Here is a 25416-nt window from a genome sequence, read left to right as displayed (position 1 = left end):
AAGTTATTTGTCCCGTGGAGTTGAGCTTTTTTGCGTTGTGATGCAGTTGCATCATTGGATGCTTGGAGGCCCTGTTGACCCCATTATCACCTTCGTGTAAGCGATAGGTTCCTTCTGTTAAGGTCTGCCCACAATCAGATAGTAGCCACTAACAAAAAATACAGAAGATGCGCAGCTGACCTGCTAAGCAATGCGCACCACTGCATACCACTGCAAACCACTGCAAAATCCTAACTAGCTCAGGCTTCACCGCAATGACGAACATGGGGTGGACGACATGACCCATGATGCGTCGGATGCTTCTCCCATGAGCGGAAATCTTTCCATGAAGTCTTGCAATCCACCATTCCCAAGTCGGCGATAGTCCAAATCGTCTTGTACACTAGGACCTTCTTCGGTCGCTTCTTTTGACCTTCCATTGTGGGCCCTAGATCCAACCCTGAGAATGGTGCCATTCAGAAACCCCGGGGCCAACCGGATTTCTCCGAAATCGGTAACACGCCATGGTAAGACTGGTAACCCGCCATGGTAATTTTCATCCAACTCTTCAAGTCTGAACTGCGATAACACCACCAAAAGGAAAGCTGAAATCGTATTTTTTGGTCGGGTTGTTTCGAATTCGAATGAGCTCTGCCGCAGTCTGCTTGTATGAGACGCTCCTTCAGATTTCTGTGTCGTGTTGGAGGTCAAAAGATGCTGAGATTTAATAACTGACTTTTTGACGATGTTCGTTATCTTTGATACGAGCTGTCATTGGCGGAGCAGACCCATGCGCAGTAGGCCTGCTCAACTTTGGTGCAAAAAGGCGATTTACCATGGCGGGTTACCAATCTTACCATGGCGTGTTACCGATTTCGGGATTTCTCAACATCAGCGTTGCACCGCGGGCGGGCGCTATTCTTCCCCGCCACCGGTCAGCGACTGCTTCACCGTTGACCAGAATGCTGCTTTGGTTATTGGAGTCTGTGGTGTGAAACTCCGGTGGTGAGGTCGAACTTCAGTTGGCCTGGGGATGCCCTCATCCACCAAGGAAGCATGGCGTAAAACGCCTCACAGCCGTCAATCGTCCAACCCGATGCTCTTCTTCACCCCACGCCGAGGACGGAATCAACCTCACAGATCAACCTGTGGTGAGGACCCGAGTCGTGCATCCTGATACATAACTTACACACACAAGAATTCGTCGCCATGCCATTGCTCAGCACTATCATGATCTCCTTCACTTTCTTCATCGGTCGCCCAACTTGTCTTGTTTTTGCCGTTGCCATTGCCTTGCCCTCTGTGGGTCTGTTTTCTTGTGATCCGTTTGGTCGGCTGCAAGAGACGGTTTATTGTTCGTTTGACGCCTGATTGTGATTGCCGGCGTCGTTGGTCACCGTGACAGCTTCAAAGGGTAGCCTTGTCTTTCTTTCTTGTCTTGCTCATCATGGTCGGGCCAGAATGGACAACTCCCAACCCATCAATTGTTGACCAGGGTGTGATTCAAACTCAACGGGCCAAAAGATACGGCCCACCCGTCCAGCCATCCGTCTGGGGAGGAAGTCTGGGAGCCCAGTCGGCCAGGTCTTGACAACCACTCGGTGTGCAGCACCTGATTACACGTGGTACCAGTCCTGCACCAAGTCACATTGATCCTCCATTGATAGCCCTGGTGCCCGTCAAGGCATCATCCACCACCACTTTTGCTCCCATCGTGGAAAAGGTTAGGTGAGAAGCTCCAGAGCAGCATACGCGTGTTTCTATCTAACCATATCCAAGCCTTGGTGGTTGTGGTTTGTAATCACGGCATTGGGAGGACTCGAGCAGAGGCCCTTGCCTGCAACACCAAAGTACCCAAGACACACGGAAGCAACTGTGCTTTTGATGGTGTGTAACTCGACCGAGTTTGAAAGGAGGGGAAGAGGGCCGGCGGGGTTCTTTTTGACGCTGGAGATGCCGCGGATGATATCGCCGTCTTGGTGTTTTGATTGCATATACATATGTATGTGACCAAGTAGTACCTATGTAGTTTCATCCAAGGACGGGAGCAGCCTTCCCCGGAGCTGTCGTCGTAGCAGTGAGAGACGACCAAGATCATCGCCAGCGTCTCTCGCACGTCATCGCCGGCCTCCAGTGTACCCACTGATCCAACGCCAGTCTAACCGCCCCAGAGCCGCCATCCAGTCATTTACCTTGGCTTTTGGCGCAAAGCCATCTCCGGGACTCCAGCAGTTTGTCTGCTTGTGTTCCCGAAATACACTTTTTGACTCCTCCACACCGTTCGTCTCGTCAACTTCAGGTTCCCTCTTTTGTCGTCCAGACCGACGGGTGGGTCTGGCCAGGCTGGAGACCAAAGTGGACACACACATGGGATGGACGCTTTTGCAATCGCGGAAAAAAAAAAAAAGAATCAGATCCCTGCAAGTACCAGATACAACTACTACGCAACAAGGGGGGTGCGGTGTGAGAAAGAAGCTGGAGTTGAACCATGACGGTTGTCGGGAAAAAAGAGCGAGAAAGAAAAAAAATAATTTTACCAACTGGCGGCGGAGGCTGGGAGCCAATTTCCCCCACTTCAATACAGTCCCGTCACTGGTGCTGGCACTGGCAGGCGGCCTGGATGTGGTCCGTGTGTCCACGCCCGTGTCTCCCGCCCGCGACCATCGTCCACTGGCAGCGACAGTGTCGTCAACTGGGCCCCCGTCCCCGACCCCCCCGGACACAACCTGGCCCAGCTCTGGAGTTTCCCGGCTCTTGTGACCACCGACAGGCAGGAAAAGCAACAAATAAGTTCAACTACCCCGCCACCTTCCCGCGCTCCCGTCCCGTCAAACTGGAACTTGAAGGCTTGCTCTTGCTTGAGAGTCCTCCGAGTCGGTAAAGCTGGGCATTTTATAGACGGTAAAGAGCAAACACGAAGCAACTTGCATGCAACTGGACCATCTGAGAACTGCCACCATCGTCACCCACCTCCAGGTCGTGGTCCCCGCGTCCACCTTCTCGTCCAGGTGAAGGTCGATGCCTCGACACCCTGCCCCCGGCCACCACTCACCCACTCACAACCGCCATGCCGACCCGACTAATACCGTTGCAACTCCCTCAAAAGGTGGAAAGAGAGAGGGCTCGGATGCTGGAGCTCCTACAGTACAACTATGACGCCGATCACTCTTCCATCTACTACACCCACAACTCGAGCTCTTCCTCGTCCGACATTGCCTCACCACTGCCCATCACACCAACCTTTTCGCGCCCCAGCCACTCGCGTTACTCTGGTTCGACCTCTTCGCTCGAGAACATTATGCCTCCGAATGCCTCCTCCGAGTGCCCCATCTCGCCATTACAACAAACGCATCCCAACAAGGCCAACAAGACCCAGCTCCCCGATGTGCAAGAGGAACCTTTGGAGAGGGATTCGGTCGACATCTATGAAGACGAGGACGAGTACGACCTTTACTCCGGTGCAGACGAGGCCAGGCTAGGGGGACTTTACGATTGCCTTTGTAGGTTCCAACAAGGTCTTCCTCCAAGGTAGACTCAAGGTAGCTAACTCGACCATGACTAGGCGACGAGGCATGCTCCCACCACAACGATGTAGCCCAAAGCATTACTACCCGCCCTTCCATGACTTCGGATTTCGACTACGATCTCGGGTTTTTGAGCGACACGGAGTTCAGTGATAGTTCAAGGTCAAAGAAGAGGAGGCATGGATCAGATGCTGGAATGTCGTCTTGGAGTTCGAGGATAGGGTCAAAGCTCCCGAGCTTTTCAAGATGGGGATCCACGTCAAGGCGGAACCAGTTTGCTTCCGCACCCGCCTCCGTCTCGTCACTCGTCCAGCGTCCCAGCATCTCCCGAAACTTCTCCCGTGCCGCCTCGAGCAGGTCATCGTCAATATCCGCTTCGATGCGACGCCCTTCCGAGCAGCTACAACAGCAGCAACAACCGCAATTCACCGAACCACCACTTCCCACCACCCCTGCGCTCTCTTTTTACGGCAGCCCCGACGAAACTGTTTCTCCTGCTTCCCCGCTCGAAGATGCGCAGGCAGCCGCTGGAAAAAGCCTGGAACGGGAACGTGCCTTGGCAGCCACTCCTCTCCTACCTCCTCTATTCACCGAAAGCCCACCAACCCAAGGAAACACACAGTCGCTTCAAACATCACCTCTGCAGTCGCCGACCGTTGCTTCTTACTTCCCGGATATAGGCAACCCCCAACACTACCCTACGCCACCGCTGAGCACCAAGGCATCAGTAGCATCATTCCGCCGCGCAACCATTGCGAGTACGATCAGTGAACTACCCTCGCCGCTTCCATTCCTCGAGGACCAGGATGCTTGGTCAGATCGTCTAGGGCATGCCAACTTTACGATCGAGCCCAGGCCCTATGTACCAGACACAGCCGATTTGGCAACATACGAGGCCTTCCGTGCTGATTGGAACCAAGCCAGGATCAACTTTACCAAACACCTTGTCCGGACTGGAGAACACTACGGCCTGACGTCAATCACTTACGGTTATACTCAAGAAAAATGGGCAGAGATAGAGCAGGAATGGAGCGGGGCTGAGGAGGATCTCATTCAACGACTGGAACCGCAGTTAACCAGGGCGACTACGACACTGCTCCGTCGTGCTACCGAGGATGTGCTCCCGGCTGCCGTCCCGGAAATGTTGACGGATGAGGGCAAGTTTCCCGACCGCGGCGATGTTGACATTGTCGGGCCAATGGTCCGCGATGCGGTCATGGCTGGACACGACGATAAGAAGAACAGTGCCTCCCTTTGGCTCAAAAATCTCGTGGACAAAGTGGGGCGTCGGAAGTGAAGCGAAGGAAGGGAAAAGCATCATGTGCCGCCCACGCTGAGTAGGGAGGCAGAGTACCGAATCACGATTCGAGAAAGCCGTTGGATACTACCCCATCTTTTTGTTTTCTTGTTCGATGGATGGATTGGAAGCGGACAAACAGCCTGCTATTGCTATTTGGACGGACGCACACCTCACACGCATTTTTTTAACGCTGTCGACGATTTGATGATACGTGCCACGACACCATACTAGATCTCTTTGGGGCTGGTCTCATTTTTGCATACTAGCCAGTCCCCATTTTCTTGTTGTTTTTTCATCATGCTGTCAAAAAGATACCCCATCAGGTTTACTACGTTGTCTTTTTTCAACCAAAAGTTATTCATACATACATACATACATATCTGGGATCTACTTACTTTTCTTGTATATTCCTTTTTACTTAGGTCGGGTGATACATACACTCTATCAACCTGTCTGTCTGCCCCTCATTTTTTCCAAGTGTCTCTCCCCCATCGCGCATCTCTCAATGCTGTGAAGTGGCAGGTTTCACACACACATGCACACACATGTGTATCACGGTTACACATCTACACCTCTAGGTACTACACTCACACACACGCACTTCAGCCAGAGAACATTGTATCTAGATAGCTTCTTGTTTATCCATAATAGGCTACTAGAGGTAGTTAGAGGAAAGACAAAGAATGAGACTGTACATACACCCAATTTTTGAAATACCTGATCCCCTCCACCTACCTACTTTCTTCGTGGCTTGTCAAATCACACCACGATATGCCCAAAGAGCACAACGAGAGGGGGCAAGCATTACTAGGTGGATAGTGAATGGGGGACATCGAAAAAGAGCGCTCATGAATTTTAAGTGAGTGATCGGAACGGTCCGTCCGATGTGAAAGGTTGTGGTACAATGTCGTGTACAACGGCACGACGGACGCGGAGAGAGAGAGAGCAGTCAAGTCAAGTCAAGTGAAGTCAAGCCAGTCAAGTCAAGTCAAGTCAAGTCAAGTCAAAGTGGCAGTTATGCCCTACGTACGACTACGCCGTCTGTTCTCTGTCCTCAGTTCTCTGTTCACTGTCTGTTGGTAAAGTATGCATCGCCGCCCTATGGTTAGATCATCAATTGTTGAACACTCGCACCAACCAACAACACAAGACACGGAACACAAAACTTGCAAGGGTGGGAAGTGGGAAGTGGGAAGGAAGCGGGGTTGACTAGGTAGGTAGACACAACCACATTACCAACTACCTTGTGTACAATATGTCGGACACTCACGTCAAGCATGGATTAGAATTACCCTGTACTTGACTGGACTGGACTGGCCATGATGGCTGGCTGGCTGGACCGGACTTGACTAAACCCTAAGAAAGCCTGGTCCGTGAGGGGGGGCTAGAAGACGGCTTTGGTCACGAGGCTCATAACATAACCACTCTACCAAACAAATCAACTACGTAACCACTTGTCCATCCGTAGTCCATACCTAGCCAACACCTCCTTTCTATTAGAGTAGGATGAGGAGAGCAGCTGAACATGGAGTCTCATTTTTGGCCCAACGAACCAACTGGTTAAGTTTAGTACATACACTACCGACCAGACCTATGTCGGACCCCCAGAATCGGGAATCGGGAATCGAAATCGGATCGGGTCGGGTCGGGTCGACTAGAGGTACCCATCCACCTGACTTCCTCCCCCCCCCCATTCCAATTCCCACGCGTTCATCTTGGGATCCCCATATTCCTCGGGCAAGATATCATAACTCAGACTGGCTGGCTGGCTGGCTGGAAATGTCCAGATTTTCCTGGTCGGGGTTGTGCGGGTTAACTGGTAGCACCACCCAGCGGTAGTACTTGCGGAGTTGCGGTGACACCAGCGGTAGTACCGATGCGGGAACGGCAAGCACCATCAAGCACGTTCCCGTGGGCACATGGGGACACATGGGGGGCACAGGCGGCCGCACGGCAGAATGGCTGGCTGGCACAAGCACAAACTAACTGACTGGACGCGGTGGGAACTGGGGAGACTCAAGACTGTGTGTGGAGGGTAGAATCTGGTGGGTATCATCATATCATATCATACATGGGAGGGTTGAGGCTGTGGATCTCCATCAACATTACATAGGTAAAGTAGAACCGGGCGTTGGTCCCTGTGTAGGTCTGGCATTGGCCTCCAGCGATTTATCAACTGGGCCAAAGAACACACAAGTAGAAACTTTGTGGTGTTTACCTTGGTCATATTGAACAGTCTATGGGTAAGGGGGCAACCTCAAAGGTAACCGTAAGTAGGGGACTTAAAGTGATAGAATGGACGAATGTACCAAGCATAAGTCGGGCATAATGACTTCGTTGACAGTGACGATCAGGGTCCGGTATCACCTTTCCTACCTATTACCATTGACGAATTGACTGGTATTCGAGAAGGCCTGCGGTGCTAGTATCCATTTCAAGAGCGAATACGCGGGCAGGTAGGTGTGGTGTTTTGGACGTCATTACATGCTAGGCAACGAAGAGTGAAGGGCTGGTGCTACGAAGAAAACATAAGTTAGCGCCTCTATATTCGTACCCTTATTGACGTAGAAGGACAAGAAATACGAGTTTCAAGAGGATGGAAGTGGTTCATGATTATCGACTTTGACTGCTTGCGAGTGTCCAGGTCAGTGTAGTTGAGGCTGAAGTGCATGTGGTTGGGAGTGTTCGAGTCGTCGTATGAAGTTTCTTGTTTGTCCATCTTGCTGATAGTTTTCTCTCTATGCTGGGTAACTTGTCTCGTTGATTTTCGAGCCAATTTAAGGCATCAGAAACCTTTAGGTTTAACTGTGCCCTCAACGTGGCCATGATGACTCTCCTAGAACTTTCTTCAAGTTAGGGTAGTGAACTCACATCATGCCGCAGCCTTCCCTGGTATAGCAGCGACTTATTCCACTTCCAACAAACATCTCCCGCCAGAAATGCCGACTACATATTAACAAGCACGTGGCTTCCCCAATCCCACTGGTTATACATACTGTCCGGTAAGCAATCATCTTCAAAAGCCTACATAGTAATGTATGGACATAAAGAAGACGATGAGACACGAAGCACACGAAACACGTGGCGTCCAACGACACTCCTTTCCGCTGACCATACATACCTCTACATACCTACCCCAAAATTCCTCAACGGCTGCCGGCATGGTTGGTGTCACGTCATTGCGTGTGTTTCCGGTAGATTGTCACTCACAGACTGGGGCTGGAATGGGCGGGCGGGCGCGGGGAGAAGAGTCTGGGGCAGGCATGTAGGGTATGTATGGGAACCGTCCTACATAGTGGCGTTTTTATTTTTCCTTGCTCCGCATGATGGCGGAGGCGAAGTAAAGAGGAAATATGTAATGTATGTATGTAGGGTTTCGGCTTCGGAAGAGAGGGGAGTTACGGTTTCCGGGTTGAGTATCCGGTGTGCCAGTCAGTATTCGGGCTTGCACACGGGACGGGAGGCGACGCGTAAGAATTCCTTAGCAGGAAAGCTGGAGGCTGACTGGACTGGACTGGACTGGATTGGACTTCAGCCCCTCACCATCGAGCCGCTCATGGATTTAGCAGGGTCAAATAGGGTGACTTGGATCGAAATCTTGGATCTCGGAAAGCCTGACTCGGCTCAATGGCATGGTTTGGGGTTTCGTGTGGTTCGTATAAGAAAAATAAGATGAGATCTGAGACGGGATCGGGATCGTGTGAGAGCCTTTGGGGGTGTGGTGCCTTTGGGTCTCATTGGAGTATGTACTTGTGAACGTGGTTAAGGGGACTGGGAGATGGGAGTGTCGTAAGTCGTCGTGTGTCCCCTTGATGCAGTCATCTTCAGGTTCACATTTTACGACTGGAAGAAGGTCTGTCGATTAGTGCAGGGAAAGTCCCGAATAGACGCTTTTCACGTTTTCGACAAACATATCCGTTCGGAAACTCCTGAATGCTGAATTGAACCCCTCGACCCTGAGAGGTCGGTTCGGACTCGAGGTAGAGGTCGGTGCCGGGTCTAGAAGAAGAGATCGACAGCCTAGCCATGTGGTAGCAGATATTAACTTTCTGTACCTGTATGCAGGACCGGCTTAGCAAGACTCTAGACACTCCAGTCTGTTCTGCTCTGTGATACATCTGAATGCCAGGCTCCGCTTGTCGATAAGAGAGGAGCCGAATATTCAGATAGCCACCCGTCCTATCACCGTACCTGGTTCAAAGTCATACGACATGTTGTGTGTCTCGCTTGTGTAGGACGATGGTGGTTTGTGACAGAATACCACCAAGGTAGGCTGTACTACTGGTGCTCAGCGGCAGACTGATTGATGTTTAGTCAAAGGTTAGCCAGCCAGTGGAGGGTTGCTTGTGTGTATTGGTTCCTTCTCCCAACTCAGTATTGTCAGTTTCCAGTGAGACATGAGCGTCATAGGGGCTCAGTCTCCACAAAGAATTGGCATCTTCCCTGATTATCTCTCGAACATGTCTCTGATGTGAAGTGCCCGAAAAAAGCCTGGTGTGTTTCAGCTCGTCATCTTTTTTGCAACTTGCAAGTTATACCGAGAACTCATGAAGTGGCTGAATCTGGTGTCTTTGAAGCTGGTCAGCCATCGTAAGGGTGTAGTTGATACGTGACCACCATAGACACCAGATCAACTCACAGCTGATGCATTCGCATAGCTGTTGTAAGTTTGAGTTATAGTCAAACTCGATCTGTCGTTGTCCACTTGTGGTGGGCTCGCGGATCACCAACGGTACCCCGGCGACGCTGAGGACAAAACACCAAAAAAGACATCCCATCCGAGCTGAAAAAGATGTTTGTTGACAAAGAGTGAGATTCGAATTCCCAGATCCCAACTCACCACAGCCTCCTAGCTCCTCCTGACTGATGTAATGTCTGGTTGTGGCATCGGCGCGAATAGTGATGTTGGCATCGTGTAGTTATTGGACGAGGGCGGCAGAGAAAGTGGAAGATATGTCATGGTCGGGGTTCTGCACTCGAATAGCAAGGTGGTTTAATGAAAAGAACAGAATTCGGCCAAGTTGCTTCGCGGAAGAGTGATGAAGCTCCTGGCATCAGTGTCATCCGATGGCTCGGGAGAGATCAGATCTTGAGATGGTGATGCGGCACAGAGGTCATGTCAAAGAGAACGGTTCGGGCCATGACGGGGACGGGCCAGGCCGCCGCTGCCCTGGGATTAAATGCCAAGACTTGGGTGCCCCAAGCTCCTCGAGGCGCTAGCTTCTCCTGGCTTGGCGTGTTCAGGGTCCTCTGGCTGGCAGAGCTCCAAATCTCCCATTGACCCCACCTTTGCCCCGCTGGAGAGCCCCGCCAGAGTGCTGCGATGCAGAGCTGGCGATTGCTGGGGGAGCACATGGAGTTGAAAGGGGGTCGTGGTCCCATTTCCCAACTTTGTTGTTTGTCAATCGCAACAACCCTCGAGATCACCAAACAAACACCATCGCGACATTGCCTTCTGTCCTTTTTCTTAATTCTCCTTTGCGACCTGTTCTTTCCATACGCCCCTAACGATACCCCGTATAATCCTATAACATATTTATAATGGCTTCCGAAAAGGTCTACCGTGCCAGCACCACGGCCCCCGTCAACATTGCCGTCGTCAAGTCAGCCCAACTTTCCTAATACTTAATACTTCAGACGAACACGTGGAGAAGAGCATCTGAACTGACTGTGTCTCTTCCCCCGCAATTCCAGGTACTGGGGCAAGCGCGACACCAAGCTCAACCTCCCAACCAACAGCTCTCTCTCTGTCACTCTCTCCCAAGCCGACCTCCGCACCCTCACCACCGCCTCCTGCTCGGCCTCGTACCCCGAAGGCGACTCCCTTCTTCTCAATGGCGAGCCCTCTGATGTGTCTGGTGCTCGCCCCCAGGCATGCTTCCGTGAGCTGCGCGCCCGTCGCGCCGCCCTCGAGGCTGCCGACCCCTCGCTCCCCAAGCTCTCCACCATGCCCCTGCGCATCGTCTCCGAGAACAACTTCCCCACCGCTGCCGGTCTCGCCTCGTCTGCTGCCGGCTTCGCTGCCTTTGTGAGGGCCATCGCCAATCTCTACGAGCTCCCTGCCTCCCCTTCGGAGCTGAGCTTGATCGCCCGCCAGGGCTCCGGCTCTGCCTGCCGCAGTCTGTTTGGCGGTTATGTTGCCTGGCGCATGGGTGAGGCTGCTGATGGAAGCGATTCCATGGCCGACCAGGTTGCCGAGGCCTCGCACTGGCCCGAAATGCGCGCCCTCATCCTCGTCGCGTCTGCCGCCAAGAAGGGTGTCAGCTCGACCTCGGGTATGCAGCAGACTGTTGCCACCTCCGGTCTCTTCCAGGAGCGCATCAAGTCGGTGGTGCCCAAGAACATGGAGATCATGGAGAAGGCGATTGCGGAGCGTGACTTTGCCGCCTTTGCTGAGGTTACCATGCGCGACTCCAACTCCTTCCACGCTACCTGCGCCGACACCTATCCTCCCATCTTCTATATGAACGATGTTTCGCGCGCCGCTATTCGCGCCGTCGAGGCCATCAATGCCGCTGCTGGCCGGTCCGTTGCCGCTTATACTTTCGATGCCGGCCCGAACGCCGTCATCTACTACCTCGAGCAAGATACCGAGGCTGTTGTTGGCAACCTCTACAGCGTCCTTAGCGAGGTGGATGGCTGGAAGGCGTCCGCCGCTGAGGGCCTCAAGTCCAACGTTTCCTTTGACGAGAGCGTTGCCGGCTTGCTGAAGAACGGTGTTAGCCGTGTGATCATGACCAGTGTTGGCGAGGGTCCAGTTGCGACACAGGAGTACCTGGTGGCTGAGGATGGCACCCCGGTTAAGAGCTCTTCTTAGAGGAGATGGGTTCGGAAGGGGGACATTTCGCGTAAGCTGCTGCGCAGGTTGGATTTTAATACTGGAAAAATATTGACATAATAATGTACATACCCGGCTGTGGACATACCAAGGAAGGTAGCGAAAAGCTAGGGATATAGAGACAGGGCTGGCAGGAGTTGTTGCAATGGCAAGATGAACGCAAACCAAGTCCGTTCCTCATTCGGTTCTGCTTGGTGCTTATGTTAACCAGACAGACAGCCCCTTCGACTGGGGCTTCTTCTAGAGTTACTGACTACCAGCGCCTCTAGGTCATAATAAGGAGGTTGTATTTAAAGGAAATCCAATGTCCTGTTTACGGCGTACCGAATTGAGCAGCATGTCGGGGGTTTGTAGCACATGCAGCCATCACGGCACGGTCTTACGTCAGGGTATGGCAGAGCTTCCATCAGGGCGGTTGGGGTTCAACACCGCTCGGCGTTCCTCGTCGCGACCATTCTACACGCGCACATACCTACCTACCTCTACGTACGACGCAGCACGACGCAGCTTTGGGTTATCTTGCGCGACATTGCATTATCAGGAGAAAAAGAAACATTGATAATTCTGGCCACATAATTGTATGGTCCGGCAGACCCTCAACCGAACAACCGATTGCCACCTCGGCGCACAGCTCCCTTTCCTGGATACATCGTTTCTCGACTCCGACCAACGACACCAGAGCTTCGTCGATGTAGGCAGCAATCGAGACGATGAGCAGGAACATCTACGACATCGACCCAGCCGGCAATGTGCTCTGCACATATACTGGTGAATCACAGGAGAGTTTGAGGGCCGTACGTACTTTGATCCATCCCCATCCATCCGTCCCTCCATCCTGCTCTGCCTATTCCACAGCATCACTGAGTACCATCTCAAAACAACGAACTTTGCACCCAAAGTCAACTTCCAAGACGTCGACTTGAAGTCAAACCACTTCCAACCAACGACGACCCCTTCCTCCCCCCTTCCTCCCCCCTTCCCCCTTGCCCTCCTCGCTAACCACCACCCCCCCCCCCCCTCTTTACAGATCCCAACCCGCCCACCCCCCCTCCTCGCCCTCCTCCACGCCTTCCTCCCCGCCGGCTACCCCCACTCCGTAACCCCCGACTACCTCGCCTACCAAACCTACGACTCCCTACAAGCCTTCTTCTCCTCCATCACTTCGTTGCTAGCCAACCGCGCCGTCCTCGAAGGCCTCGGCGTAGGAGACTCCTCCTCCTCTCCCACGGGGGCCCTGATCCTCAAAATCGCCGGCGACACGATTTCTCGAATCGCTACCATCTTGTTCGCTCACAGACTGGGCACGGCGATCGAACCGGAGTGCAAGTTCTACCGGTTCCTAGCGGACTTGTTGAATGATTCCGCGCAGTTGTTGGACCTCCTAACGCCGGCGATGCCGTACCTGCCGAAGCTGGGGGTTATTGTAGGAGCGGGGGTGCTGAGGAGTTTGTGTGGTGTGGCGGCGAATGCGAGCAAGGCGAGCTTGTCGGCGCATTTTGCGCTGAGGGGAAATCTGGCGGAGTTAAATGCCAAGGAAGCGAGTCAGGAGACGGTGGTGAGTTTGCTGGGCATGTTGGTGGGGAGTCTGGTGGTGAAGGTTGTGCAGGATAGACAGGTGGTTTGGGGGTTGATGGTGGGGCTTTTGGGGGTGCATTTGCTCATGAATTATTGGGCGGTCAGGAGTGTGAGGTGCAGGACGCTGAATCGGCAGAGGGCGACGGTGGTGGTGAGGGAGTGGTTGGAATGTGGGAGGGTGTTGGGGCCGGAGGAGGTGGCGGGGAGGGAGAGTATTTTGCAACTAGGAGGAGGGAGAGGGTTTGGGTTTGGCAAGATGGCGAGTAAATCCGGAGAGTACACGGGTACTTGCGAGTTTGGGACGTATGGGCATGTTAAAGCGTTGGCGGGGTGGAAGGGGGGGTATCATAGGTATGAGTTTGAGACGGACGGGTATTTCATGGGTATTTGTCATCGGGGAGGGAATTTTGTCATGAGGATCGCGTTGAAGGAGGAGCAGCCCCAGGGGAAGAAAATGAGTACAAGTGTGAGTAGTCCGCTGGAGGCCTGGTTCGATGCCGTTAGCCACGCCTATCACTTTGGCTCGGCCCTTAAGGATGGGTTGGAGAGTCATTATGAGAACGAGGTGCCGCTGCTGGGGTATACGTCGGAGGAGCAGAAGGGGACCGTTTTTGCGGCGCTGGCAGCTGCTGGGTGGGATCTAGAGACGAATGCTTTGGAAACGAGATCGCCTGTGAGGGTGAGGGTCGGGGATGGGAAGAAAGGTATGTTATGTGACTGACTGACTACATGATCTCCTCGTCTTCCAGTCTCTTTGCTAACTTGCAATCTCTTCCCTGCTCAGTTCCAATCCTATCAGAAAAGGATAGTATTCACCAACCCCAGATATCCAAAAAGGATTGAAATGTCACAAGCAACAGTATTGGGTGAGAGAGAATGCAGTGGATTCCCTCCTGGAACGGCCAGGAAACTAAGGAGCAACAGGACATCTACCTAGGCAAAGTACTATGTAATATATATATATATCCAACACCAAAGAGCGACCACTATCACCAGATATGTCGCCTCTATGCAGGTGTCTATTATCCTTTAACCATGCCTCTGTCTTGTCCATATGCACCGTTTGAACAAAAGTTTATATGCCAAACATGAGTGAGATGCAATGTTAAACCAACCCTACTAATAATACAGCGAAACCTACATGTTCGAGTCTTGAAAGATCTCTGCCCTATATACCCCACGAGTCTATTTTCTAGACCACTTCAATCATCCCATCGTCTTCTCTATGCCCCTCGCTTCACTCTAGTTCAACCCAACAAGCCCCAAAGCCCTCATCTTGACTCCCTCCCACGTATTCAACTTCGGCCTCACATCCAAATAAAAGTTCAACTTGCCCGCCCCCGCCTTATCATTATTCCTCCCCGCATAAAAGTCAATCACATAATCCACCCTCGTGCCACAGCGATCAACAATCCAGTCATGCCTATCAAACGGCGCCGTGTACCCCAACAACGTATTCAGCCTCGCCTTGGGCGTCATCCGCTTGCTCTCGCCCATGAAGCTCTGCAGCTTGGGGCCCTCGGCGCATCCACATCCTTCTCCGGTAAAGGGCTTCTCCCACCGCAGAATCTCCGCCCACGCCCGCTCGTTGACCGCGTTGTGGATGGGGACAACCGTCTTCATGTCGGCTGCGCTGGCGCCGTCGTGCCCTTTGCGCTTCATGGCTTCGTAGAATTGTTTCTCGGAGGGGTAGACCCAGTTGCCGGTGGCGGTGTCGGCTCCCGTTTCTTGCTCGGCGTTGGAGGGGCAGGCCGAAGGACCGGTGGTGGCGGCGCGGGGGATGGAGGAGATTTCGCGATGTTCGCCGAGTGATGACTGGGGAGGCGCTAGTGTGGAGGGCGGCGCGGAGGAGCCGGAAGAAGAGGACGTGAAGGGGAGCCATGAGGACCACGACGAGGAAGATGGTTGCGAGGTGGGAAGCGCCGCGGGGACTGCTGTTTGTTGCGCCGGCTGGGGGATCTGGGATTGAGTAGGCGGTGTTGGTGGTTGTTGTTGTACTGCAGCTGCTGGTGCTGGTGCTACTGGCGTCGTGAAGGCGTTCTCTGGCGATGGTGTCGTCGAGCCGCCCGCCGCAGCCGCGGCCTCTTGTGCGGCCTTTGCCTGCTTTGCTTGTTGCAACCACAGCTCGCGCGTCTTGTGGTCGACGGGGCACTTGTCCTCGCTGCCGGCACCGGCCTGTCCTGCCATTTCCTTCATCTTGATTGTGCGTAATAAGTTGGTTGACTAACGGCGAGGTTCTTGTTGTCGATGTAGACGTATGAGGATAGCAGGGATCCTCCTCTATAATCGGGATGCGACGTTTGGGAAGTTGGAGGAAAAAGGAACCTTGAAAGTGAGGTAAATCATCGAGCTCCCGATTGGGTCCGGCGGCTGTTATCGTCAGCGCTGTGGAAGTTGCCGGGAGCTCGAGCTCCTCAGCGCACTTCAACTTTTTAGTGGGGCTTGGGCGATCAGTTGTTTGGCAGCTGACAGAGACGAGCTTCCCCAGCAATCCCGTTAACGGCCCCCCACCGAGTTCATCCTCACCGTGGTGACTGAACTCAGCACATGGCACATGGCATCAGTCAGGCACGGCACATCGATCAATTCGACCCCCGGCCGGCAATCTCACAGGGCTGATCACCTTCCCGTCACAGTCCGCTTGCTTCTTCTGGTTTCTCACTTGAGAGATTATCTCCGTAGAAGCCGAAATGTCCCCTGTAGAGGCCTTTCGGTTACTCGTACGTCACATGTTCCCATGATGAGATGTGCTACGCTCAGGGCGCTTCCGAGCATGCCGAGGTGTCTGTGATGTAGTGAGCACATGGTGTTGACGATGCTGTTGTAAGTCGGCTTCCCTTTTTGTGTTCATGGTTAAGGCCTCGACACAGCGGGGGTAAGAGGCAGGTGTTTACGTATGGCGTGGCCCAATCATGTGAATCTCGAGACCGGTAATTCCCAGCAATTCTCCGTCCAAACAACGGCGTGGTAAGCCTCTTTGTCTCACACGTCGTCGTTCTCGGCATTTGCAGACCACAAACGAGCAGCGGTTGGTGTTCAGAAGTGTTTAGATGTTATTCTGGGCTCGCGGGCTGACACCTAACGCTGGGATTTCGCCCGGCTTTGGGGGTAGCCCGTTGCACTGACTATATACACAAGACCTGCATCCGTCCCCCGGTCACTCAAGCCCGGATGTCCGGACAAGGCCCGGCCTCCTTTGGACGACCTTCTCCCCCACCGATCCGTTAACACCGTGCCATGCTGACCAAAGCCGGAACGTGCATCTCTAAAGCCAAACCCCGGTGAGCTCTTTGTTTTCTAAACGCCAATGCAGTGCCGTCCATAGATAATCTGATATACAAACTTTGCTCGGTTCAAAATCGCGTGAAGCATTGATGATCATACGCTGTGTGTGTGATGTGAGAGGGGGATAGGGATAGATAGCGCTAGATGATTGGGGATCTCAAGTGTAGGCCCATTCCTAGGTCAAAGGGGTTCTCAAAAAAGGTTCGCTGCGTTGTGTCGGTCGTTTCGGGCTCGATATCCATCTTGATAAACGAACCGTCTAGTCTATGTTGATTTATCTCGCGTTTAAGCAAAGCCACAGCCGCTCTCAATAGCCTCGATCTCGGCCTCGGTGAGAGGCTGGCGACGGAAGCGGGCGGGGAGCTCGTTGCGGTCAAAGTAGAGACCCTGAGGAGGCTTGACGGGGCCAAGAGCGGCGCCGGGAGAGGCACCAATGCCGTCAACCTCAGGGCGGATGGTCTTGCGAAGGGGACCGTGCTGCTGGGCGTGCTGGCGATAGGCGCTGAAAGTGGTGGAAGAACCCCAGTTGGCCGGGAGCGAGTGGGTAGGAGAGGCAGGGTGAGGCTTGGGAGAGTGGTCGACGGAAGCTGTTGGACAAAGAGCAGTCAGCACGTCATCCGAAAACACAAGGTTGCCAGTCAAGATGGCAGATGCACCACACCGGAATGCTCGGAGGCGCAGGACGGGGAGGAACATACCAGGAATGGTTCTGCGACCGAGGAACTTGATGGAAGGAACACGCTCAGCGTGAGCGGCAGCCTGGCGGAGGACTCTGGTGGCGGCGAACATGGTTGCGATTTTGAGGGTTGGGTGTGTTGGCGTTGGGAAACGGTGACAACGGTGACTCGTGTAGGGCTGCACTCGGAGGCGGAGGCGGGAAAGCTAGTAGTCTGTCGACTGGACCGGTTGACAAATTTTCTCGTTTTTTAGGGGCAATATGTCAGGTGGGTAACTGCGGTTGTTTTTTTGTTTGGGTATTCCACCAAAAAAAAGACGACGGGCAGTGTGACGATGGTTGTGGACAGCGGAGGTCGAAGGGGCGGGCAAGAACGGTTGAATGGTCGGCTAGGTTCTGAACGGTTGGACGGACAATTGGCAGCGGGCCGGGGCGGAGGAGATGGGACCAAAGGGGGGGTTGAAGTTAGTTTGGACTCGACTCTCGAGACTCGCGGCCAGGACGGGACTGTAGCGGACAACAACGGGGAGTGAGGGCGGCGCGAGGGGATTTATTACTGTTTGTAATTAACAGTTGGCTGTCCACTTTTCACAAGCTGCCGAAAAATGGAGAACAGGCTGCATGTGAAAAATGTCCAAGGCATCCCGCTTGTTCTCGGCCAATCAAATCTCTTGTGCGGTGACCCCCGCTTGCCCCGCCCGTTTTCGTGGCCCATGGACGGGGTAGCGTAGTAGCACTTGGACATGGGAGTAGCACTAATTTGTGCTAAGGTGTTACCACAGCGTAACACTGCCCCGAGAGCCGGAGGGAAGAACTGCATTTGATCACAACTCTTTTGGCAACTTGCATTGTGATCATTCCATTTCCCACCAGCATTCACCCACTCCGTCTTTGTCCATTGTGTGAAAAACATGGAGGCGGAAAGAGCACACGAACCTTGGTCGCAAGTTCCGTTGTAATTGCACCATCACTTTGATGCACCCTCAGAACCCTCTCGAGCCCCTCCTGCTTCTTCAGTTTGCTCCTCCGATTCTATTGTCGGTTGCGAGGCTGGGGTATTCTAGGCATTGAACTTGTTCATGGTTAGGTACCTCTAGGGTACCAATCACACAAGGCCAGAAAAGGAAATCCAAGATGGCGAGCGCTAAACCGGCCGAGTTTGGTGGTCCGGCGCTAGAGGTTTGGTGGTGTCGTGGTCAAGGGCTCTGAATGGCTGTGTTGGCTGTAGAGAGATAAGGTTCAAAGATGTTTGTAACAGTTGTGAATAATTCATGTATTCGTTGTAACGACTGGACGCCGCTTCATCTCCGGATTCTCGTTGCACATCTTCAGACTTTTGTCCCCAAATCCCCATCATGTTTTCGACGCATCCATCGGTGCCGCTGGACCAGCATCACCCACGTGTAACAGGCATTTGTTTCAGCAGTCGACCGTCTAGACCGGGGCAGACCGTCGCCCGCAGACGGCGCAACCCGGGCTGCACTTCCTCCGATAAACATCACCCCCGCTTCCCCCCGGCTCACCTTTCCCGTTGGTTGCCACCTTGGGTACGACCTTTTGGATTGGTGCCATCGCAAACCATCATGATGCGATTTCGAGTCTCACAATCATCAAGAAGTCCCTCCCCCCGCATCTTCAGCTGCGCGCCCTTCATCACGCACAAGTCACATCCCGCATCCAAAACCGGAAGTCCTCCACGCGACTGCCATGGCTCCGAATGCCATCAAATCGGCCCAACGATCGCGGCGCCAGGCCTCGCACTTTGGGGGACACTCTGTCGCACATTTCCATTGTACGTACATACATATGTAACCCGCAGTGCGACAGCAATCGGACCTCGCCGACACAAACCCCTCTCGAGACTTTAGAGGCTCACGAGGCCGATGGGTACGGGCAGTTGAAGCACGCGATACATATGTACAGTGTAATTGGAAGTTTGATAGGCAACGCACAGACGGGCGTCGAACTGATATGTACAACGAAATGCACGAGTGGAAGTAAAGCTTTGGCTTCCACTTTGTCATATTTTGATCACTGTTAGCTAGCTTCCCATACATACATTATACCGTGGAAACGCGTGTCACTATTTCGGGTTTGGGTTTTGGGACATGTTGAAGCACTTCAGTCCGCAATGCTGGGCAGACTGATGCTCGCAGGTCCCAGAACCGATATTCGCGTCGGGTGTTTTGGTCCCCAAAGAAGTCCTGGACCTCTCAGCATATATGCATTTCGCCGGCGGACACCCACAGACACTGGTTTTTCCAAAGAAAACAGAAGTGATGGTGTCTCATACTCCTTCCAAGATCTGTAGGACCGCTCAGGCACCTTAAGGTTTTAGAAGTCTCAAGGATAGCCTCAACCGAGCAGTCTGCAATGCCTGTTTGATTTGTTGCTTCGTAAAAGACCTGGAGGCCCGTTTCCTCCGCTAGTTATACGGCAACTTAATGTTCTTTTCCTTTGGCAAATTCATATTGCAGAGGTCAGGTGTGGATGGAACACTCGCTCCGTCATTGAACTGGCGGCACCTGGTAAGGAATCGCCCGAAGGTGACCGGTCCACCGAGTGGCGACTGTCAGCCAGTTTGTTACTTGCCTATCAAGCGACCAGCCAATATTTGCAGTGTTCGGGTTAAGTCCGCATCTCATTCAGCCTTTCTCCACCTACCACCCAAAACGGAAATATCAACCAAGCATCATGCCCTTGACTTAAGTTGAGCTATCTACTATCGCGGCCACTCGGCTCGGCGTGTCTCAACTGCAAACTTCTTCATTCAGAACCTAATTCTGAAGTCATCCAATTTTGCCATTGTGAATTTCGTGCCCACCTCCATCCTCCCCATCTTGCGGTAACAGACATAGAAAAAGAGAAGGAGAGAAGGAGAGAAGGAGAGAAGGAGAGAAGGAGCGTACAACTTCTTCCAGACGTAACGATATATCCCCAAGGTGAGAAAAAAAAAAAAAAAAAAAAAAAAAAGACAGGTCTTGAAATCCCGGTATATGAGAGTGCCATTCCTACATCTTACCTCCAACAACCAAACAAAAGCGTACCTACTGACGTCTCAATGGCCGAGTGGTGTAACGGAAGCACACTGCACAATTAAGCGCCAACTTGATGGCCCGAGTTGGCACAGGAAAAGTCTGAAAGTGCAAGGTCCCAGGTTGAATTCCGGGCAGGGCCGTCGTCGGTGCTGCGTACTTACTTTTTTTTCTATTCTTTGGGAGACCTTCATCTCATGTTGAGATGGAGCCCTAGTCTACATACAACAAGGAATGGGTGGGCACTTTGCGCCAGAAGATCCGTGATGAACTCATTCGCCAAATCACGATCGGTCGACGCCAAAGAAGGTCCTTTTGATGGCATGACTTGCCTTTATTCAATATCAGAGGTAGCTACATGGCTTAAAAGAACGAAAACCCAACAAGGACTAATAATGACAATCTGTTGTCCCTCATTCCACCTTGCGTGACACGCATTATTCATATTCGTTACACATAACCATCGCTGACGTGACACACACAGGAGACTTCTTCACCAAGCCCCCGAGAGTATGACATGCATCGTTCCTATTCCCAACTTCGCTTTCAACCGAAGACCCTTACACTCCCTCTGCACCATCGCCAGTAACCACATTTGCCTTGGAGGTTCTTCTCTTGAGAGCCTTCCAAGTTTCGACAATGGCTATATAAACAACCACACAAGCCATAACAACTCCCCACTCCCACGTAATGGCATTGTGCTTGAACACCACATGGTTGATAACCGGGATGTAGATGACCGGGAAGCAGATCACGAACCCAGCCGACACGGCGCCAAACAAGAACTTGTTCTGCCACACCGTCTTCAAGACGGACAGCGGGCCCGAGTACTTCTCCGGATGCATATTGAACAGCGATCGGGTGAAGTGCTTGGCCTCCCACGCCGTGACCAGCAACAGAAAAGTCAGCGTAGCGAACGTCGTCGCTCTCGCCCTGAACGCCACGCTGCACTCCGACGCCCAGTGTTCGTTGCAGTCCTCGCCGAGCCCGTCGGCGCCCGACATTCCGTACGCCACGCTGGTGAAGGCCGCCAAACAGAGACCGCCCATGGCCGTGCCGTAGACGAATTTATCGACGATCAGCTCGCGCGTGAAGATGCCGACTTGGAGGTCGTGCGGAGGGCGCTGCATCACGTCCGGTTGGGCATCTTCGAGGCCGAGACCGAGGGCGAGGAAGGAGGAGGTGACGAGGTTCGCCCAGAGGATTTCGAGCGGGGAGAGCGGGAAGACGGAGATACCGGCGTTGTCCTTGAAGGAGAGGCCGATGAGGAGGAGGATGACTTGGGCGATGTTGGAGACTAGGAGGTGGAGGAGGAACTGTAGTTGCTCTTGTTAGTCACGACGCTTTCCTTCCGCTTGCTTGATCAGGTACGTACCTTCTGAATGTTATCAAAGAGCCTTCTTCCTTCTTCAATGGCGGTAACGATGGAGGCAAAGTTGTCATCGGTGAGAACCATATCCGCCGCCTCCTTGGCAACATCACTACCGCTCAGACCCATGGCAATGCCCACGTCCGACTTCTTGAGAGCGGGCGAGTCATTGACGCCATCTCCAGTCATGACACAAAATGCTTTCCTCCTATGCATGGCTTCCACCATTCTGACCTTGGTTGTCGGGCTGCATCTTGCAAGCACCAAGGGCAAACTTTCCAAGGCGTCAATTTCGGCATCCGTGAGACTGTCAAAAGCGCTGGCCACCATCACCTCGGTCCCGTTCTGTAGCATGCCCGGGTTGAGGATGCCAATCTCACAGGCAATGGCCGTTGCAGTCTTGACGTGGTCACCAGTCACCATGTGAACCGTGATACCAGCTGCTTGACACTTCTGAACTGCTGCAGCAGACTCAAGACGGGGAGGGTCATAGATACCAGCCAAACCAAGGAAGGTCAAATACCTTTCAATGGTTGATCTTTCGGGAATGTTTGATGCGGACGCTTTCTTCTTTTCGGGAGTAGCAGAAGCGTCATCCCCAACCTGAAAGAGGACTCCATCGACGGATCGCTTAGCAACACAAAGTACACGCAGACCTTGGGCAGCAAGGGCTTCCGCCTTTGCCACGATCTCAAGCTTTTGCTCATCCGAAGCGTCGAGTAAAGGCAACAGGGCTTCGAGGGCTCCCTTGGTGTAAGCGTAAGCGACACCAGCGCCACTCTCCGTGCTTGTGTAAATGACCGTCATCCTCTTGCAGGATGAATCGAAGGGGTACTCGGCGAGCAGCTTCTGCTGAGACTGTCCATCATCAGCAGCCAAGACACTCGGCTTTCCCATACCAAACCGCATCGCAAAAGTCTGCAACGCAATCTCGGTCGGCTCACCGATAGCCGTGTAAGTGCTTGTTTCCTCGGCCTTGGTAACAGCCGCGTTGTTGCAAAGAGCAATGCTCTCCAGGAACTCCTTGAGGTTCTCTCCCTTCTCGCCAATGGCCTCTTCAGGGTGTTTCATGCCATGATCAGCAAGGCTAAACACTTTTTCGCCGATATTGACCGACCCGCTTGTGGGATCAAAAGGATGCGTCGTCCCTTGGACTTGGACCTCTGTGCCATCCACGAGCCAGACCTTCCTGGTTACCATCTTACCCTGCGTCAGCGTTCCCGTCTTGTCGGAGCAAATATTCGTCACCCCGCCCACGGCCTCGAGCGCGGCCAGCTTGCGGATCGCCACGTTTCCGCGGGCCATGGCGCGGGTGCCGAGCGCGGTGGCGATGGTCAGCACGGCAATGAGCGACTCCGGGATGACGGCCACGGCGACGCAGATGCCGTAGATGAGCACCTCGTCCGTAACGTCGAACTTGCTGACGGAGAAGACGATAATAGCCAACAGGATGGCCAGGGCGAACAGCAGCAGCGCAAACTTGCTCAGCGTGACCTGCAGCGGCGTGCCGTCGAGACCGAGGAGGACGCGCATGCGGTTTCGGACACGGACGACAAGCGAGCGGATGGTTCCCATTTCTTCTTTGTCGACGCGCGTCTTGTTGCGCCCGCCGTTGCTGTCGCGCAGCAGGCCCGCGATCTTACCTACCTCTGTGCCCATGCCCGTGGAGACGACGATGCCCGTGGCGCGCCCGCGCGTGATGGTGCTGGCTGAGTAGACCATGTTGGAGCGGTCACCGAGAGGGATATCACGCTCCCGGGCCATGACCGACTCGGCATGCTTACTGACGGGAAGGGATTCGCCGGTCAGCAGCGCCTCGTCGGTGGAGAGGTTGATGCTGGTGGCGAGACGGAGGTCGGCGGGGATAACATCGCCAACGCCGAGGCGGACAATGTCACCGGGCACAAGCGTCTCGGCTTTGATGGTGGAGGTGATGCCGGAGCGGATGACTTTGCAGGTGGGCGCCGACAGGGCGTACAAAGCCTGGATGGTTTGCTCGGCGCGATAGTCCTGGAGGAAGCTGATGAGGTGTGGTTAACATCTTTACTCGCAAGTGCAAACATGAAGAAGGTCGGAACTTACCCAACTATAATGTTGAGAAGAATGACGGCAGCAATGACACCGCCTTCGATATGGTCACTGATGGCAAAGGACAGAACCATGGTGATGACGAGGACAAGAGTCAAGCTGTTGGAGACCTGTCTCAAGAGAATCGTCCAAAGGGATAACCCTTTGGCACCCTCAACCTTGTTAGGGCCATGGTGCTGTAGCCGACGGGCAGCTTCATCGTTGTCGATTCCATTTCTAGAAAACGAAATAAGTGACCAAACTTGAGAGTGAAGAGGTACGCAAGTACAACAAAGGGGATTTACTCGGGGTCGGTGTTGAGATGAGCACAGACGTCCGGCACCGAAAGGGTGTGGGCCGCTTCGGGGGTAAAGGACGGGAGACGGCCGGGTCCGGCTCCGGTTCCGACAGTAGTAGTGGTGGCGGTGGTATCTCCCGACGTACGGGTGACAGCGGCGTCGTCGTCGGTCCCGCCTTCACATTCTTCTCCGATGATGGTCCCGGTGTTGAGCGTAGTCAAGGTCGGGGACCGTGTGGTGGTTTTGGACGTTGTTGGACTTTTGAAGCCACATATAGGAGGCTCCGTCTGGCCCTCGACGTCAAGTTCGATCTCTGTCCCCATTCAATATCTTGTGTATGTGCTCGCCGGTTGAACTTGAGCGAAGTTTGATGATGTAGTGGAAAGAAAAATAGGGGGAAGGAAGGAAGGGTCGTTTCTTGTGTGACAGGATATGCGGGGGGCTTTTATCAACAACGGGGAAGTGACCGCCCACCCAACAAAGCAAACATACACACGCGAGGAAGGTACCTCACGACGCCGAGAGAGAGCTTCACCGTTGATCCGCCTATTATCAGAAGGTATCATCCACATCTCCTCTCCTCCTCTTTCACTTGTTTGGCCGTCGGGCTGACTCAAACAACAACAGCAGCGATATTGTGTTGAAGCAGCGTGGCGGGCGGCATATGGTGCGAGAGAGACTGTTTGGAACAGAAGGAAAAGCAGGAGGCCGTTCAATGATAGCGCCATACAATCTCGACACATTGCTCTCTCTTGCCTTTCTTGGTATCTTGGTATACCAGCCAAGCGTCTACCAAGCTACCCAAGCCCTTGGGAACACGTACAGTGTGGTCAGTTGAGGGGCCGGGTTGAACCTATCGAGACCTCTCGTGACCTATCGGGACCTATCGTGGTCAGTAAAGTGCCATCGCCTAGCCTCTTGCCCAAAGGGTACGGGCGGGGGTGCTGTGGCTATGCCTCTTCCAGAATCCTTGGCGGCACAAAATGTCCCCGGGGGATTGGAACCCCCTGTTAACCACTGACCAACACTGACAAAGTCATCATGATGTCACCTGGTCTGTTTCTCTCTTGAACGGTTAGCACACCTACAGTTCGACATTGATACAACTCAAGGGTCCGGATTATCGGTGTCGGCTTTCCGGCCGATGATTTTCAGGCCTTTGCTCCAGTCTTCCCAGATCAGTTCCGGTCCGGTGCTGTTAACGGGAGCTGGACGCCATGGCCGGCCGGCCGGTGCGAGGTAACTCCGGGATTAACACGGCAGCTCCGCTCGGAAGGTTTTCTTTTTTTTTTTTGGCCCGGATTACCTCGTCTCCCCTCCATCATGCAGCATGATCCTTCAAGGCAGACAGACATCCAGTTATCAACCTTCCCAAGTCACCCTCCCTCTCCCCGACCGACGCAACCATCGACACAAACGAACTTCCAAAAAAGAAAAAGGAGACATCCCCGCATTGTGATAACGTCCCT

At 53.5% G+C, this 25416-nt stretch overlaps 7 protein-coding genes across 7 annotated transcripts; 4 read left to right on the top strand and 3 right to left on the bottom strand.

Moving 5' to 3' along the window:
* The first annotated feature begins 2709 nt into the window (after window positions 1–2709).
* On the top strand, window positions 2710–4950 carry B0H65DRAFT_168919 (uncharacterized protein). The gene is made up of 2 exons (XM_062821340.1): window positions 2710–3479; window positions 3542–4950. Exons 1-2 carry the CDS (start codon window positions 3047–3049, stop codon window positions 4798–4800), a joined length of 1692 nt encoding a protein of 563 aa, XP_062683282.1. The 5' UTR covers window positions 2710–3046; the 3' UTR covers window positions 4801–4950.
* Window positions 4951–7733: 2783 nt separating this feature from the next.
* B0H65DRAFT_168895 (uncharacterized protein) lies at window positions 7734–8556 on the top strand. The gene has a single exon (XM_062821339.1). It carries the CDS (start codon window positions 7838–7840, stop codon window positions 8477–8479), a length of 642 nt encoding a protein of 213 aa, XP_062683281.1. The 5' UTR covers window positions 7734–7837; the 3' UTR covers window positions 8480–8556.
* Window positions 8557–10114: 1558 nt separating this feature from the next.
* Window positions 10115–11921, top strand: B0H65DRAFT_168848 (GHMP kinase). Its single transcript, XM_062821336.1, has 3 exons — window positions 10115–10406; window positions 10498–11651; window positions 11861–11921. The coding sequence occupies exons 1-2, from the start codon at window positions 10345–10347 to the stop codon at window positions 11618–11620; spliced, it is 1185 nt and encodes a 394-aa protein (XP_062683280.1). The 5' UTR covers window positions 10115–10344; the 3' UTR covers window positions 11621–11651; window positions 11861–11921.
* An 82-nt stretch (window positions 11922–12003) lies between these two features.
* On the top strand, window positions 12004–14259 carry B0H65DRAFT_168851 (vitamin B6 photo-protection and homoeostasis-domain-containing protein). The gene is made up of 3 exons (XM_062821337.1): window positions 12004–12435; window positions 12669–13920; window positions 14001–14259. The coding sequence occupies exons 1-3, from the start codon at window positions 12352–12354 to the stop codon at window positions 14057–14059; spliced, it is 1395 nt and encodes a 464-aa protein (XP_062683279.1). The 5' UTR covers window positions 12004–12351; the 3' UTR covers window positions 14060–14259.
* On the bottom strand, window positions 14260–15764 carry B0H65DRAFT_168852 (cytochrome c/c1 heme-lyase). The gene has a single exon (XM_062821338.1). The coding sequence runs from the start codon at window positions 15410–15412 to the stop codon at window positions 14459–14461; it is 954 nt and encodes a 317-aa protein (XP_062683278.1). The 5' UTR covers window positions 15413–15764; the 3' UTR covers window positions 14260–14458.
* Window positions 15765–16503: 739 nt separating this feature from the next.
* B0H65DRAFT_168840 (uncharacterized protein) lies at window positions 16504–17401 on the bottom strand. The gene is made up of 2 exons (XM_062821335.1): window positions 17200–17401; window positions 16504–17088 (listed from the first exon to the last, which is right to left on the bottom strand). The coding sequence occupies exons 1-2, from the start codon at window positions 17288–17290 to the stop codon at window positions 16787–16789; spliced, it is 393 nt and encodes a 130-aa protein (XP_062683277.1). The 5' UTR covers window positions 17291–17401; the 3' UTR covers window positions 16504–16786.
* Window positions 17402–20772: 3371 nt separating this feature from the next.
* On the bottom strand, window positions 20773–24270 carry B0H65DRAFT_424323 (Na or K P-type ATPase; the record flags this gene model as incomplete). The annotated part of the gene is made up of 4 exons (XM_062824502.1): window positions 20773–21528; window positions 21588–23601; window positions 23664–23885; window positions 23954–24270. The coding sequence occupies 4 exons, from the start codon at window positions 24268–24270 to the stop codon at window positions 20773–20775; spliced, it is 3309 nt and encodes a 1102-aa protein (XP_062683276.1).
* Between the last annotated feature and the right edge of the window lie 1146 nt (window positions 24271–25416).

This window comes from Neurospora tetraspora (assembly GCF_033439725.1).
Source record: "Neurospora tetraspora strain CBS 560.94 chromosome Unknown B0H65scaffold_3, whole genome shotgun sequence".
Taxonomy (NCBI): Eukaryota; Fungi; Ascomycota; class Sordariomycetes; order Sordariales; family Sordariaceae; genus Neurospora; species Neurospora tetraspora.
The sequence above is the reverse complement of the archived record's forward strand: the minus strand, read 5'-3'. Positions and strand labels throughout refer to the sequence as shown.